At 36.1% G+C, this 16,078-nt stretch overlaps 5 protein-coding genes across 5 annotated transcripts; 2 read left to right on the forward strand and 3 right to left on the reverse strand.

Annotated features, from left to right (window-relative positions):
- Positions 1-1,258: 1,258 nt before the first annotated feature.
- Positions 1,259-5,816, reverse strand: LOC117780876 (chymotrypsin-like protease CTRL-1). The gene is made up of 6 exons (XM_034617556.1): positions 5,560-5,816; positions 4,341-4,694; positions 4,179-4,287; positions 3,407-3,591; positions 1,904-2,205; positions 1,259-1,503 (listed from the first exon to the last, which is right to left on the reverse strand). The coding sequence occupies exons 1-6, from the start codon at positions 5,630-5,632 to the stop codon at positions 1,390-1,392; spliced, it is 1,137 nt and encodes a 378-aa protein (XP_034473447.1). The 5' UTR covers positions 5,633-5,816; the 3' UTR covers positions 1,259-1,389.
- Positions 5,817-7,011: 1,195 nt separating this feature from the next.
- Positions 7,012-7,704, reverse strand: LOC117780815. Its single transcript, XM_034617481.1, has one exon. The coding sequence runs from the start codon at positions 7,591-7,593 to the stop codon at positions 7,120-7,122; it is 474 nt and encodes a 157-aa protein (XP_034473372.1). The 5' UTR covers positions 7,594-7,704; the 3' UTR covers positions 7,012-7,119.
- A 778-nt stretch (positions 7,705-8,482) lies between these two features.
- On the reverse strand, positions 8,483-11,319 carry LOC117780480 (recombination repair protein 1). The gene is made up of 4 exons (XM_034617038.1): positions 9,932-11,319; positions 9,794-9,874; positions 9,516-9,718; positions 8,483-9,414 (listed from the first exon to the last, which is right to left on the reverse strand). Exons 1-4 carry the CDS (start codon positions 11,097-11,099, stop codon positions 8,755-8,757), a joined length of 2,112 nt encoding a protein of 703 aa, XP_034472929.1. The 5' UTR covers positions 11,100-11,319; the 3' UTR covers positions 8,483-8,754.
- An 821-nt stretch (positions 11,320-12,140) lies between these two features.
- LOC117780482 (tubulin gamma-1 chain) lies at positions 12,141-14,253 on the forward strand. Its single transcript, XM_034617040.1, has 4 exons — positions 12,141-12,412; positions 12,473-12,675; positions 12,736-13,338; positions 13,398-14,253. The coding sequence occupies exons 1-4, from the start codon at positions 12,364-12,366 to the stop codon at positions 13,962-13,964; spliced, it is 1,422 nt and encodes a 473-aa protein (XP_034472931.1). The 5' UTR covers positions 12,141-12,363; the 3' UTR covers positions 13,965-14,253.
- A 382-nt stretch (positions 14,254-14,635) lies between these two features.
- On the forward strand, positions 14,636-15,935 carry LOC117780483. Its single transcript, XM_034617041.1, has 2 exons — positions 14,636-15,015; positions 15,090-15,935. Exons 1-2 carry the CDS (start codon positions 14,709-14,711, stop codon positions 15,842-15,844), a joined length of 1,062 nt encoding a protein of 353 aa, XP_034472932.1. The 5' UTR covers positions 14,636-14,708; the 3' UTR covers positions 15,845-15,935.
- The last annotated feature ends 143 nt before the right edge of the window (positions 15,936-16,078 follow it).

Genomic DNA, 16,078 nt, shown 5'->3' on the forward strand with positions numbered 1-16,078 from the left:
GGAAAGCCTTTATCAATACTCGAAAATTCCACTACCGACTTTAAAAACTTTTAAATTTTCTAAGAGCTTATGAGCATATTTATTATTTTGTTAGTTATTATAAAATATATGTTATGTAAATAAAAGGTTTAAAAAGGGTTTACTTTTTTTCTCTATTTTTCTCAGAATTTTAAACACAAATAGTAATAATTTTTTTATTTCAGAAATTGATAACTGTTTTACTTTGAAATTGTGTATAAAGATATTAAACTTTTTTTTAATCATGAAAAAATATAGCTTTTCTCCAAAAGAGCAAAATCTTAACTTTAAAAAAAATTTAAAAAAAAAGTTCTTTTATAAAAACAAAATCTAAAATGGTTTGTTGTGTTCTGGGGTTTTGTTACAATCTGTTATAATGTTATCCAGAGTAATTATTTAAATAAACAGTAACTTTTCTGTTTATAAGACACGTATTTTTAATATTATTTATATTACGTTTTGTTAGATTTTGAGTTTAATAATAAATATTATATTAAAATTGTCCGATCTTTTAATTAAAATGTGTAACGTTTGAGCAGTTTTCAGACACGCGTGCGATGATCTTGACGCCTCAACTTCCAACTATCGACTGGCGTGTCTCTTGTGGACTGGACTTGTCGTTCTGTTAGGGGTCGTAAAGATTTGAGCGAGCCATTAAATTGATTTTTATTTAGTGCTTCCCTGAACCCGCTACACTGCATACTCTGGGGTGTTTTTTTAATATATACTATATATGGAACGTAAATTAATTTCAAAACGTTTGATTCGTAGTATGTCAAAGTCGAAGTCTTCCATAGAATTCAGCAAGTATAATTTACCTTACTAGATGTGCAGCATTGACAATTTATCAAATAAATCGAATACGTTATATGAATTCGTTTTCAAGGTTTTTCAATCAGCTGATTTGCCTAGATCATTAAAACAGTTGACTCCAATTAGCTACATGACACCGGCTACATGGCATCAGCTGAGCCGCAAAAGCTATCACATTAAGGTCTGAGACGTTAAAAAAACGTAATAAACTAAACTAAACTACTCTTGCAGATTGTTACCTGGTTTATTCAGATTGATTTTTGATCTCGACTACTGTATTATTATCGATTTTTTTAATAAATGGATTCCAATTATTTTTTAATTAAATATCTAGAGTAACATTTTTAAAAAATGTCCTTTAAAACATTTTCGAAATCTCCTATTTTAAAAATAACAACTGATTAATGGTATAGTAAAATTCCTCACATTTCAAGTACAGAAAAATAGTTGAGTTTTTTTTTATTTGCAAATAAAACAATATAAAGCAAATTTACAAATCGTACGAATTAGAGGCTTATCTTAAGGGAAGATTGCAACAGAATCTGCTTGAATCCGGACTTATTCCGGAGGTGTGTTGTCGTGTATCCACTCCTGGAAGTAGACCAGACTGGTGTAGACGCTGGGTATGCGCAGGCCGCCGCAGTTATCCGAGCCAAAGGACATGATGCCAATCTACAGCAAGAGAAGGAATCACTTTAATCAGACAATAAAAAATATTAATTTAATGTATAATTTTAACTTGTAATGCCTTTGGCACTTCTCTGCCCATTAAATGCAAAATTTTTCATTTTTTTACTTTTTTTTTGTTTTAAATTCAAAAACTCTAAATTTTTAATGCATGTTACTAAAACTTCAATATAGTTTTCACTCATTAATTTTTCCATAATTCTTACAACAAATGTTCAAATTCAAAATTGAAATCTAAATATTGATGTATGATCCAAAAATTGTAATCTTTTTAAATTTGTATATATATTTAAAAGTTCATTATCTTCATTTATACTTACAAAATTTAATGAGTATTGTTAAGTCAGCTTTTTATAGATGACAATCAATAAGCAAACCAGTTTACCTGTGAGAAAATGCCATTCTCCTGGATAAATAGGGGCGCACCACCAAATCCTTGACAGACATCTTTGCCCTCGCCGCCGGCGCACATCCATTGACCCTCAATGGAATTGGGGGATTCTAGGGCGCCCGTTGAGCCATAGTTGCGCAGACAGAGATCCCAGCTGGTCAGTGGCACATCCAAATGCGACATCTCTGGCTGACGTATACTCGACGTGGACATCTTGCCCCAGCCGGCAATGGTGGCCCGTTTGCCCACTACCAAATTGGCGCGTGTCTTTTGCAAGCAGATCGGTTGTGTGGCAACTGCAATGGGATGAATGAAACAAGGAGGTCAAAATGGGATGTTGGGATCTTAAACTAATATATTATTTACTGATCGATCTTGCTTCTTCGGTTTTCGTTTAATTGAAACACAGTGAGGGAGGGACAGGGAGATGTATCGGTTTCAACATTGTTGCATGCAACGACCGCCCCATTTCGATTGAGATCTTACGCTCACGTACACCCATTAAACATTATAAAGCCATAAAAAGCACCCAGCAAATAACAAGGTAGTCTGCAATTTAGAAAACGCCTTTAAGACGGCATCGGACTTCACTTCTTGTTTTCCTTCGCTTCGTGTCTTTCTCTGGGTTGTTAATGTGTTTTTTTACGAGTTTGCCAGAAACCCAAATTTCCAAATTCTACATTATTGATTGCTATACTAAATATTAAACAGTCCTTATATGTAATTTGTTGCGAGGAGCTTACGTACAAAAAACCTATATATAACAACATTTCGTTTATACGAAAGCTTTATTGAATTTTATTTAAACACCAATCATAATATTTAACCAAGAGAGTCTATCGATGAGCTCAGAGGAAAAAACCTCAAATGGTGAAATTATATTGTATATTGGTTTAAGGAGAGGGTTACGCCAGATTTATAGATTACATTTATTTACATTCTTGTTCATGAGTACTTTTATGCCATAATATATTTCATGAGTACTTGCAGTTTTTGGGTATTATTCTATATAATAGCTCTGTAATCCTAACAGATACTTTCAATTGAATTTCTTGATTAAACAATTAATAATCAACAAGTTGACTGAATTTTAACTGCCACATTTTGTATTTTATCATATGCTTTCAATGTAAAAATCATCTGAAATCTACATCCAAACAAAGTCCAAGCCTATTGAACTGTAGCCAAAAATTGAAAACAGAATGGCTAACTTATTATTATACTTAAAAATAAAGCTCTACACTGGCCATTTAACCCCGCAAAACCTCTCTACCGTTTGAGTGCTGAATATGGAGCCAAAACCTCAAATTATAGACATGCTATATACAAATGTAAGAGGGACAGTTAACATTTATGAGCTTGGCAGTACATGAGTGCGAGTTCATCATATATCACAGAGCAAAACGATTTTTAATTAACGTTGACACTGCGAAGCGTAACCAGCACCCCTTCTCGCCCATACCCCCCTCTCTCCGTTGGCTACCCCTTGATACTCACCCGAGTAGTTTAGCGGTGTTTTGAGCACAAGCAGTGCAATGTCATGATGATATTGGCCTTGTTTATAGTCTGGATGCACAATTACATGGCTGATGGCATGATTCACGGAGCGAGGTGCACAGAAGCCCGTGCTGGCACAGTCCGGATCACTAGAGGTGTCATATTCGCCAACGCGCACCGATGATCTGCAAAAAGGGAAAGTCCAGATTAGTTCACGAAATAGTCCCAATGGATGGAAGGCATGAGATCTCATTCCAATTCCGAATACATGTGTAAGAATTCCACAAAAAAATTAATTATAATTACTCAATGGAAAAGAAGAAAATACTGGGCAATTCGAATAAGAGTAAAAAAATAAGTAAAAAATCTAGTTCCTCTATAGTATAAAGTTCCTATATAAATAAGGTTTAATTTTTTAAACTCCGCTTGTATAATTTTTTATTGTGCCAAACGATTTCAATAGTATAGTATATACCTATAGGTTAAAATACAATAAAAAATACAATACAACTGGACCAATATAGTTTTAAATTTTTTTTCTGTGATGCTGCGTTTTTTTGAGTATTTGTGAAATCTAATCTACATATTGACAGTGGTGGGAAAAGTGCGGGGTTAAATTAAATTATTGTTAATCGAATTTTAAAGTTTTTATTTTATAACTTAAAATTATTCTTATTCTTGTTCTTCTAATAACAAGTTTCAAATATTTTTTTCTTTAATTAATTATTGTTATTTGTCAAAATTCTTATAGTAAGACCACTGTCATACTTACAGGCGGTGACCATCGGCCTTGGCCAGCGCACAATGGGCGGCAGTTAGAATAACCCGACGGGCAATGATGGAACCAGCACAAGGATACGCAAAGGCGCCAGTATTTACATCTGTAAAAAACAGATGTTGATTGAACATTTGTCGGACCACAATGACTACTTACGCTTAAAGCCCACACGTGCCACGAACGGATACGAGCCGAGTCCCTTGTAAAAATGTCCTTGAACCAGGGATTTACCGCACACCTGATTCTTCTCCAGCGGACTGCTCGGACAGCATACATAGGGCATCTCTTCTCCACCGCCACAAAAGAGCGACTTATCGCCATAATAACAGTTCTTGGCCACCTCATAGATCATTGCCGTGCAATCGTGCAGCGGAGTGCATTCTGTGCCAAAGGAACACTCCGTACCTCCGGCGCTCTGGCCACCAATATAGGAACGAGCAGCCATGGAGTGGCTGGTATTAACATTTTTGTTGGAAACTCCTCCATAGGTTGGCGGTATAACTAGTTTTTCTTTCAAGAAAATTAGTGAACAGTAAATCTTTTAATACAAAAATGAATTCATTGAGCATAAATAAAAAGTTTATTGGATCCATTTATTTTTTTTAAGTTTACATTAGATTCAACACTTAAAGATTTATTAAAATCATATTTCCTGTCGTTACTACAACTCTAAAGAAAGTCAATTCTTAAATAAGTTGAAATATATTTTGAAGCTTTTATGAAAAGTTTTTCAAATAAATTTTTAATAGGAATAGCGTATTTCCTGCGAAAAAGCCTTTACCACAAAAATGTTTTTCAATGTAAAATATGCAAAAACTAAGATTTGAATAATATTAAAGCATTTCTGCAATTTTTTTTAATAGAAATCAACATTCGCGAAACTAAAGTGTACTCGTATGCCAATCCAACAATGCCAAAAGCAAATTTTAATATTTAAATAAATATAGTATATTTTCAGTTTTATGATTTTTTTAAAGTTAAAATAGATTAAATCCCCATATAAGAACATTTAATTTTATAGATTTAATAAAAATATGTGATTTAATTATATAAACTAGTTTGTATTATCTTAAAGAATTTATCAAGTGATTAGATATTTTTATGGGTTAAACAAAAAATTAATTTAGTTCTAACTTCTGTTCATAATGAAACACTTGCACATAAAGTATAATATTTGTTAATTGCTGAAAAACCTGTGCAACCATTTTTAAATATTAAATGAAGTTGGTTTCTTAAACTTCTTTAGAATTAATTATCTCATATATTGTACAAACGCATATTAATAATGTAATATATACATGATTCCAAGTAAATAACAGAAATTGAACTCCTTTAATTTATTTTCAAGTTTTTATAATCCTGGACAGAGACCTACCAAATTCACCGCTGTCCGTTCGGATGATCGCAAATATATTAAAGAATATAAAAATTGAATAAAATGGACGCATTATTTTTACACTTAGAGAACCACTTGGATGTTATATTAACAAATTATTTGAATAATAATCCCAGTTAGAAGATCTCTCTACACTTAGCTCCCGTTACCGATAGAGTTGCACTCTTATTCCACTTTCGACCCGAATACGTTAACAAAACCTTTTCGACTAAACGACGCGATGTTGGAACTGCGACTAAAGATCGGATTGTCAAATGAAAATGAAATTTGATGGCCAGGTGGGCTACCAGCTACTGGTCACTACTGACTGGTTATTAACTGATTTTTATGACTGTTTGGTCTCAATTCGCGACCATTTCCAGGTTGTCGTGTTGTTTGTTTTGTTATGAGATAGTTAGATAGATAGATGCTTTTTTATATCATGCCCTATGTGTTTCATGTGTGATAGATACTACTATGTGGATCACAGAGTCATTAGTTAGTTAGTTGAATTATTTTTTTATGTATGTTGCTAGTTGCACTTTTTGTTATTGTGGTTTACCTTTTATATACATCACTTAAACCATATTATTTTATATTTTTATTACTGATATGCACATAGTAAACAAATGATACCGCAGTAAGTTGCACTTTTCTGTAGTACTTAATTAAAAATTTGTAAAATATTTATATGCAAGCTTGTTCAAAATAACAAAATGTATTCCTTAATTTATCAACTTATGTTAAATTAGAAACTATAATCATACATAAAACAAAAATATTCTATATAACGCCTGCTGAAATTTTACAAATGTAAATAAACTTCAAATAAAAATGCAAATTTTAATTTAAAATATCTTTTTAGCTTTAACTAATAGATTTAGATACTCTTTACCTGAAATTCATATTTTACTACGTTTTTTTTCGCATTGCGATGAAAATTGCTTAAATATTGTAAAACAGTGTACACGATTAAAATAAGTGGTAATTATGCAAATATAAATATGTAAAATCAATATAAAGAAACAAATATCAATTATTTACAAATAAATAAATAAGACAAAAAAAGACTTATTGTGTTATTTACCTTGTCAAACAAAAATTCAGAATAATTGACTATACTATAAACAAATTTTATTTCTATCAATTGTAGCGTACACTTTAAATTCCAGTTGGCCGAAACTCTCATCTACTCGCAAGTCCGTTGTTATTTAAACACATTTTACTTGCCTCTACTTTTATTTTTTTTTAATATAATAAAATATTTTGAATGAGATCATTTTTATTCGATAAGCGGACGAGTGACCATAAGCATGACAAACGCACATTAAACTGTTTTATTACACAAACATAAACATACATACATACTCGTACATATGTATGTATGTTTGCTTGGACTAATCTAATTTGTTTTCTTTTTTTAGTTGCGTTTAATGGTAAATTTTACTTTCATTTCATTTAACGACATTTATTGCACTTTTACAAAAAGCAAAAAAAAATCGACGAGTGCTGAAAACAATTTACCATTTAGTGGTAGACTACATTAACTAGACTTATTATTCAATTAACATCATCACTGCTGTTTAACAATTGCTCCTCATCCCCCAACTGCAATTGCAACTCCAACTCCATGTCCATATCCATATCCATGCCGCCTCCCAGCTGAGCCAGAGCTCTGCGCATGGCATTCTCATAGAAGTCACAGGGTTCGCAAATATTGGAGCTGCTACTTGATTCATTAATTTCCATGAGTATGCTGGTGTCGAATCCACCATATACCGGGCGCTGCCACAGCTGTTGTTGTTGCTGCTGCAGTGCATCAAAGGTATCGCCCTCGTGCTGGGGATGCAACGGCATGGGAAAGTTGTGGAGCACCTGACAAAATACCTCGTAGCGATCACGTAACTCGGCATGCACATCCTCACTGCGTCGCTCCCCCGAATGCAGATAGTCCAGCATGGAGTACATGAACACGCGATTGGCAATGTGACAGTCGGGCAGGAGGCTACGTTCCACTTCCTGATTGGGGCACATGCTACCACTGAACAACTACCAGACACAGACAATTACTGCTCTTATATGATCAGCAAAAAGAATGGATATACGATATATAACTTCAATTTAATACGAGCGACTAATTTTGTATATACACATAAGCATTAAATAAATCTATACACAAAATAAACTGGGACAGCTTTTCACAAGTCTTGCATAATTAATTCCATTTCTAAAGCATAAAACAATGCCAACTAAACGTTTAACAAACCAAACATTCAACACAATAAACATTTATGTCATTATGAAAAAAATGCGGAAGCTAAAATATTGTTCTACCGTTCACCACGCTCTTAACAGTAATTTGATACCCTGTAATTAAAAATTAGTCAAGTCAAATTTATCAAGCTTTTCAATAAATCGCTAAAATGCAAAATTCAATGTTCGATTGTGCAGGAAACAAATAAAGTAGTTGAAAACTTAAAAAATTTAAGAAGTGTAAATAACATTTTAATTTAAATCTATTTTACATTATACATTATAAAATCTTTATTATAGATGTACATATTTATTTAATAAGTCTTTAATTGCGTAGTATACCCCAAGAAATGTTAACTACACAAATCGGAAAAGGAAATATGCCAAATTATTAATTTAAATAAATTTTATGACTATTTTTATATGTAAAATATAAAAATCAATTTAATGTTGCAGGTAAAACTATTTTTATTTAATTTGTATAATCATTTATGCATCTCTGTATTCGTATACATGTTTTATACATTTTTTTTTTGCCAACTTGCTTTTTAAGTACAATATAAAAACCAAAGTACAGTTAACATTTATATGCCAACTAAGTACATTAATGGTCCATAATCGCGCCTAAATTGCCAGAAAATTGTCGAAATACACAAAACTAAAGAGCGTGTCCACTTTACTATTTAAGTAGTTTTTTTACTTTTATTTTATTGAAATACAAAATGTAGTCGAATGTTTAAGCTTTAACAGATGAATAAAGTAGTAAAATAACTAATTATAAAAAAGCAATAAGCACAAGGAAAAATAGCATTAGTTTGCTGGTAATAGAAACAAGAACAGAGAAAAACATGTTTTTTTGACAAAAGTATAAATAGATTCATAATTTTTAAACAGACAAAAAAATAAAAACAAATTATATTTTATATATGTATGATGGAGTACTTAAATATTAAGAAAAACTGTTATGGGACAATGATCGCTACCCAAACAGTGGCTACGCATTACATTGTCCACAATACGTGAGACAAAGCGCTGGGAGACAATACAGTAATCCAAGCGCCAGCCAACGTTGCGGGAACGCGCATTGGCCATATAAGTCCAGAAACTGTAGGCACCCGTGCGAGTGGGATACAAGTGCCTGAAGGTGTCCACATAGCCCAGTTCCAGCAGCTCACTCATCTTCTCGCGCTCCTCCTTTGTAAAGCCAGCGTTGCGTGTGTTAGCCTTTGGATTTGCCAAATCGATCTCTAAATGCGATACATTCATGTCGCCACAAATGACAACTGGCTTGAGGGCATCCAATTTCTGTACATAGGCCTGGAATAGCTTCTCCCAGCGCATACGTGGCTCCAGATTAACCAGCTTACGTCCTGAATTTGGCACATAGACATTTATCAAATAGAACTTCTCATATTCAGCTGTGATCATGCGTCCCACATCATCAAACTCTGCATTTCCAATGCCATACTCTACATGTATGGGCATTATTTTAGTGTAGATTGCAACGCCTGCATAGCCGCCCGGCATGCACAGCCAGTATGGATGATAGCCCGGTAGACGTGTCATCTCATCGGGCAGTTGATCATTCACACATTTTGTTTCCTGCACGTATACAATGAAATCAAGTATATGTGAACAATTATCAATTGTATAAGTAATATTAATGATTTAAATTTACATTAGACAAGGTGAAATTTTATTACCTGCAAACAGAAAATGTCTGGTTCCTCAACATCTACAAACTTTAGGCCATCCTTCTTTAACCAGGCCCGCAAGCCCGCCACATTCCAGCTAGAGATTTTTAGATTGAATTCCTTCTCAGTTGGCACGGGGAATAGACTTTTATCATAGCTGCCAGCAGCCGGTGCCTCTGCTTTTACTGTTGCTGCCTTTTTGACCTTGGACGCTGGAAAACAAAAGTTGAGCACGTTTTGCAAACTTTTCAATACCGCAAGGCGACAGCCGGGATCCACCAACGTACTTGTTGAACCGTCTGCTTCACTGATTGCCAAGGCATCCCCATCATCTTCAGCGACTGCCGCTGCACGCTTCCGACCACGAGCTGCATTAAGGGAAACATTAAACTGTAAGTCTTTTAGGGATTTGTTTTGTAACCTACCTGGCTTGCTAACTGGCGCAGGATCGTTGACTCGCTTAGGAGCTCGTTTCTTGTTGGGTGCGATCACCTCCTCCTCCTCCTCCACCTTCTCCTCCACCTTTAGTGGTTGAGACTCTTCATTAGCAGCTTTCTTACCGCGTTTCTTGACTGGAACTTCAACGTTCTCATCGTTGGTCTTCACTTGCTTGCCAGACTTTTTGATGGCAGTCTTCACTTCAGGTTTAGTCTCTTGTTCTGGTTCATCTTCTGCTTCCAGCATTTCGGTAATTTCCGTATCTGCCATACGCTTTGTGCCGCGTGCACGTTTTGTTGCTGCTGTACTTGGTGTACTTTCTGTCTCGACCTTTTTGACTTTGCCCTTTGACGCCGTCTCCTTTACTTCCTTTTTAGCACGTCCCTTTGCAGGAAGTACTTCAGTGATCTCCTCTTGCTCCGGCTCCTTTTTTTTGCGTGCTCGAGCTTTGGGCTCCGAGATATTGCTCGATGCTGCAGTGTCTTCCTCTTGCACCACAGGTTTCGCCTTCTTGCCGCGTCCTTTGCTTTCTTCAGGCTCTACGGGGGCTGGTGTAATATCTTTCTTGGCGCGAGACTTTGTAGTTTTAGTTTGAATTGTTGTTGGTTCTTCGAGGACCTCAGTTGCCGGCTTTTTAGCGCGACTCTTTGGTTTGGGTGGCTCAGACTCTGCCATTTCGACTGGCTCTTCAGATGGCTTTCTTTTACCGCGTCCCGCAGACTTCTTCACCACAACAGCTTCGACTTCCACTTCCTGAGCATCATTCACTTCTGGAGCAGCGGTTTTCTTGCCGCGCGCTTTAGTTTTGGACGACGCCGCCGAGGTAGTTGCTTCATTACCATTACCATTACCATTTGTTGCAGGCAACGTTTCCTTTATTTCAGCTTGTTTTTCTTCAGCTGGCTTCTTTTTGCCTCTTGAGGTAGTCTTTTTTGCAACAACATTTTCCACTTCCTGTGCATCATTCACTTCCTCCGCAGGCGTTGCAGCTGCCGCTTTCTTGCCGCGCACTTTGCTTTTGGGTGGCTGCTTAATAGAATCAGCGACGTCACTGGTGCCGTCAGTTGCAACTGCCACTGAAGATGATGCAGCATTGCCATTTGTTGCTGGCAATTCGGACGCCGTTTGTTTTTTTGCCACTTTTGCGCGAGGCATTTTGTATTAAATTTTTCTTTGTATAACTGCTAGGGCAATTCGGTTACTGAATTAAATGTGCACACAAAATCTGTTCAGTGTTGTTCTCGCTTTGGGAGCTCTTCGATTCTGGCGAATAATGCCAAGGAACAACAACCAACAATTAGCACTGCGCGGGCAATGGCAATGCCTTGAGAAACCGGCCCTTTTTAACCCGCGTTAAGTTTTTGGCACAGCCATCGTTATCGATACTCTGCAAGTCTTCAAATCAGTGATGCCAGCTATTCGACATAAAATCAGGACAACGCGACCCATATAAAAGGATGAAAAATTAAAGATGAAAAAATAAACAAATAGTTTTTTTTTGATATATTTATTTATTTATTGTCAAGCTATAAGCAGCCGACACTTAACGATACAATTAAATTAACAAATAAACTATATTATAACTGTGTAATGTAAATATAAATATTCTGGGGGTATCTAAAATCAAAAAGAAAACGATTGGTTCAACATTGGTTGCAAGGATTGGGAAAAACCCAGAAAAACCGAATCAGAGCAAGATTAATATAAAATTAGATATTAGTTAGTTTGTTAGATTGGCTAGAAATAATAATATAGACGCTTTAATAGTAAGCGATTAACGCTCGAAACTACACAGAATACGAAAAGGTTCATGCAAAGCTCAGTTAGTGGTGCATGCTAAAGATACAGAGGATTAAAGTTACGAGTTAATGTACAAGGTATATTGAAAGCTATTTCGTCCATCAAACTAACTGAATTTCTTGACCATGTAGTAATTTATGGACGAACATTTAAAGTATAGTATTTATACTTTAATTTTATGTTTAATCAATATTAGAATATCTAAGAATTATAGAATTAAGGATAGGAAATGTTTGGTAATTTACAGAATGGGTTTTGAATAGGACAAAACTATCCGGAAAAAGGCCAAAATGGCAACACTGCAACTGGAACTACAATCAGGATATGTAGTTCATTCGGCTCATTCTTTTACTATTATGGTTGCTTCAATTGAACTTATTCTAAACGATTCGATACAATAGTGTTATCGATGACATTTTCAGCGCTACCCGCTGCATCTTTTATTTAAGTGTTTTCTTATAAACAATTCGTTTTTGTATCAATATTCTGTGTTTTTGGTGTAGTGAGTGTATAAATTAAAGAGCATTAATAAGCATTACAAATATAGCGCACAAATAAGCACAGTACAATAAACCATATATCAAGCAATCATTATCGACAGACGGCGTAGCTCGACAAAATGCCGAGTGAAATAATTACGCTGCAGTTGGGACAATGCGGGAATCAAAGTGTGTACAATTAATACGTGTAGCTAATAAATTTTAACCTGCGATTGTTGTTATTTATAGTTGGCTTTGAGTTTTGGAAGCGACTGTGCTTGGAGCATGGCATCTCGCCGAGTGGCGTGCTGGAAGAATTTGCCACCGATGGCATGGACCGCAAGGACGTGTTCTTTTATCAAGCAGATGATGATCATTATATTCCGCGTGCAGTGTTGCTGGACTTGGAGCCGCGTGTTATTAACTCCATTATGACATCAGCTTATTCAAAGGTGAGTTGCCAACAATAAATACAATTCAACACACAATGCTCAAATTTTACATTTATTTAGCTCTATAATCCTGAGAACGTTTACCTGTCCAAGCATGGCGGCGGTGCCGGCAATAACTGGGCATCTGGCTACAGTCAAGGCGAAAAACTGCAGGAGGAAATCTTTGATATCATTGATCGCGAGGCAGATGGCAGTGATTCGTTGGAGGGATTCGTTCTTTGTCATTCAATTGCAGGAGGCACTGGCTCGGGAATGGGCTCATTTTTAATGGAACGCCTGGCAGATCGCTATCCCAAGAAGCTCATTCAAACGTACAGCGTGTTTCCAAATCAAGATGAAATCAGTGATGTTGTTGTGCAACCATACAACTCGATGTTGACTCTACGCCGTTTGACCACCGCTGCGGACAGCGTTGTCGTATTGGATAATACCGCATTGAATCGCATTGCTTGCGACCGCTTGCATTTACAGAATCCTACATTTACCCAAATCAATACTCTAGTCTCGACTATCATGAGCGTCAGCACAACGACTCTACGTTATCCGTCATATATGAATAATAATCTCATTGGGCTAACAGCACCATTAATACCAACACCTCAGCTCCACTTCTTGATGACGGGCTACACGCCATTGACCAGTGACTCTAACGTCAGTAATCAAGTGAGTTGCATTTAATTGATGCTTTTAATTTAATAATTAATCCATAAACCTTCCATTAGGCTGTTAATGTGCGCAAGACAACTGTGCTGGATGTGATGCGGCGTCTGCTGCAACCAAAGAATATGATGGTTTCCACGGGTCCGGACAAGACCAATCAGCACTGTTACATATCCATATTAAACATCATACAGGGTGAAGTGGATCCCACCCAGGTGCACAAATCGTTGCAGCGCATACGAGAGCGCAAACTGGCGCAATTCATACCGTGGGGACCAACTTCTATACAGGTAGCGCTTTCACGCTCTTCACCTTATGTACAGAGTAGCCATCGTGTATCGGGCTTAATGTTGGCCAATCACACAAGCATTTGCTCACTGTTTGAACGAACATTAAATCAGTATGATAAACTGCGCAAGCGTGGCGCTTTTCTGGACCAGTTTCGTCGAGAAGACATATTCAAGGATGATTTGAGTGAATTGGATGAGTCCCGGGAGATAGTTGATGCCCTTGTCCAGGAGTATGAGGCAGCCACACGCAGTGACTACTTGCAATTTTCGGCTAATAAACGTGATCCTAGACATGATGGTGGAAATGAGGATGTCAAGTCATTGAACTCAAATATCTGAACAATTAACATTTGATTGTGCCATTTACGTCCCATGGTCAAGAAACAATGAAATTCAAACTTGCTCGAATATACAAATTATTTTGTTGACACGCAAGGATTCAAAATCCTTTAAGTAATTAAACACCATAAATTTTTTTAAGTGTCGTATCTTCTTACATATGTACGTATGTAATGCTGTTAGTACAGTGTCTATGTATTTGGCAATGATAAAAGTATGTTTGCGTTTGCACATTTGTTCTTCTTGTGCTAATAAAAGTGTTTTAAAAAAAAATAAAAGTTTTAAATATCCTTTCATTTTTTGCATATGTAAGTAATTTATATGTCGTATGGTTAATTGATAGGGCCAAGTCTATCACAGCGGAAATCAACGGAATGCATAAAAAAATTAATTTAATTAGAATATAATTTCATTTATTAAATACGTTTTTACGGTACCTACAACTATAAAACGATAATTTTAACCTATTAAATTTATAAATAAAAGGGTTAATTTAATAATTAATCTTATTCCATATAACTAACAGTTTAAATTGTTTTTTTGCAGCAATCCACAGATTAGAATTCGATATACAACCTTAAAATGTCCAACGACTTTCTATTTTAAAATTGATTGGTAAAATAGCAAGCCGATAATTTGTGGCGGCCGGTCGACATTCTTTCGATAAAAATTTCCCCTACTATTAGCATACGATGCTTGTTATTTCACATTTATAAACAAACTGCATGTTTTTATACAATAACAATGGCGCCAAATGCACCTGTTTTGGAGGCGAAAAACGAACCAATTTCTACGTTCGCAGTGATTGACTTGGAGACGACCAATTTGCCTGCCTATTGCCAAAATCGGGTTAGCATCACCGAGCTGTGCATTTACGCCTTCGATCCTTCGATTTTAAAAGACAACCATGCATCTCAGGAGCCGCAACTACGTGGCGAGTTGTCGCCAAAATCGCCCAAAGTGCTGCCCTTTCCACCGAGAGTACTTCACAAGTTAAATCTACTTTTCCAACCGTCAATGGCAGTGAGCCTAGACGCGCAGAGAATCACAGGTATGACTAATCCAGATATCAATGGCAATGTAAATGAATATATATATTAAAATGTGTACTTTCCTGCATTTCAGGTTTGGATAACTACCTGTTGGAGCGTGAGTCAAGGTTGAACGAAAATGCGGGTCAAATGATACTGAAATTCTTTGAGCATTTGTCTGCACCTATTTGCCTGGTTGCTCACAATGGTTGGCACTTTGATTTTCCAATTATAAAGCAGGCTTTTGATAAGCTGAATTTAAAGTTGCCAGCTTCCATGCTTTGTGTGGACTCCTTGCGAGCTTTTATGGAAATCGATGATAAGCGAGCCAACGAACCATTTTTGCAATATGTAGCTAAGTCTGATTGGAAGCTGGAGCCGGATCCGGAACTGGATCTGGCGAGCAGCTCGCTTTCAATTCCAAAAGAAATCGACTGGCAAACAGTTAACAATACGACACCCAAGCGTCCAACGCTATCGCACAACGAAGCGGCTCGAAAACGCAAACTTTTAAACGATTGCAATGATGAGGACAACGAAGATCTCCAATTGTGTCCAGAAGCAAAGCGTGCACCACAAGAGTTTCGTTCCCGTCGCAAACTTTTTTCTGGCTTGAAATGTGCCCAAACCAAACGCTTTCCTCCTCGCGGACGTTATTCTTTGGTTAGTCTGTTCGAGAGGACGTTTGAGCTTCCGGCCTCAGCTGCTCATCAGGCAGAAGCCGATGTCAATATGCTCACAAAGCTTATTCAGCACTATGGCGTTGACTTTCTAGCCTTTGCCGAGGAACAGGCCATTCCATTTTCAGATGTTGTACCACTTGGCGGAAAGAGTCAAAGTAGCAAATAAGCGTGTTTTAATATTTTAATAATTTGCATGATTAGTTTAGTTGATAAATTTTGTAAATCATTTTAAAAGTCCATATATATTTTTTATATATCTATACAAAAGCATGTTTTAATAAATTTTATATACAAGTTTTTGCAGAAACTCAACTTACATATATACTACTCCGTTGTTTACAGGAGAATTTTTTATGTTTCTCATAAATAAGTGAACAATGTGATGAATATGATCCTTCCT

Source organism: Drosophila innubila (genome assembly GCF_004354385.1).
Source record: "Drosophila innubila isolate TH190305 chromosome 2L unlocalized genomic scaffold, UK_Dinn_1.0 4_B_2L, whole genome shotgun sequence".
NCBI classification, from domain to species: domain Eukaryota; kingdom Metazoa; phylum Arthropoda; class Insecta; order Diptera; family Drosophilidae; genus Drosophila; species Drosophila innubila.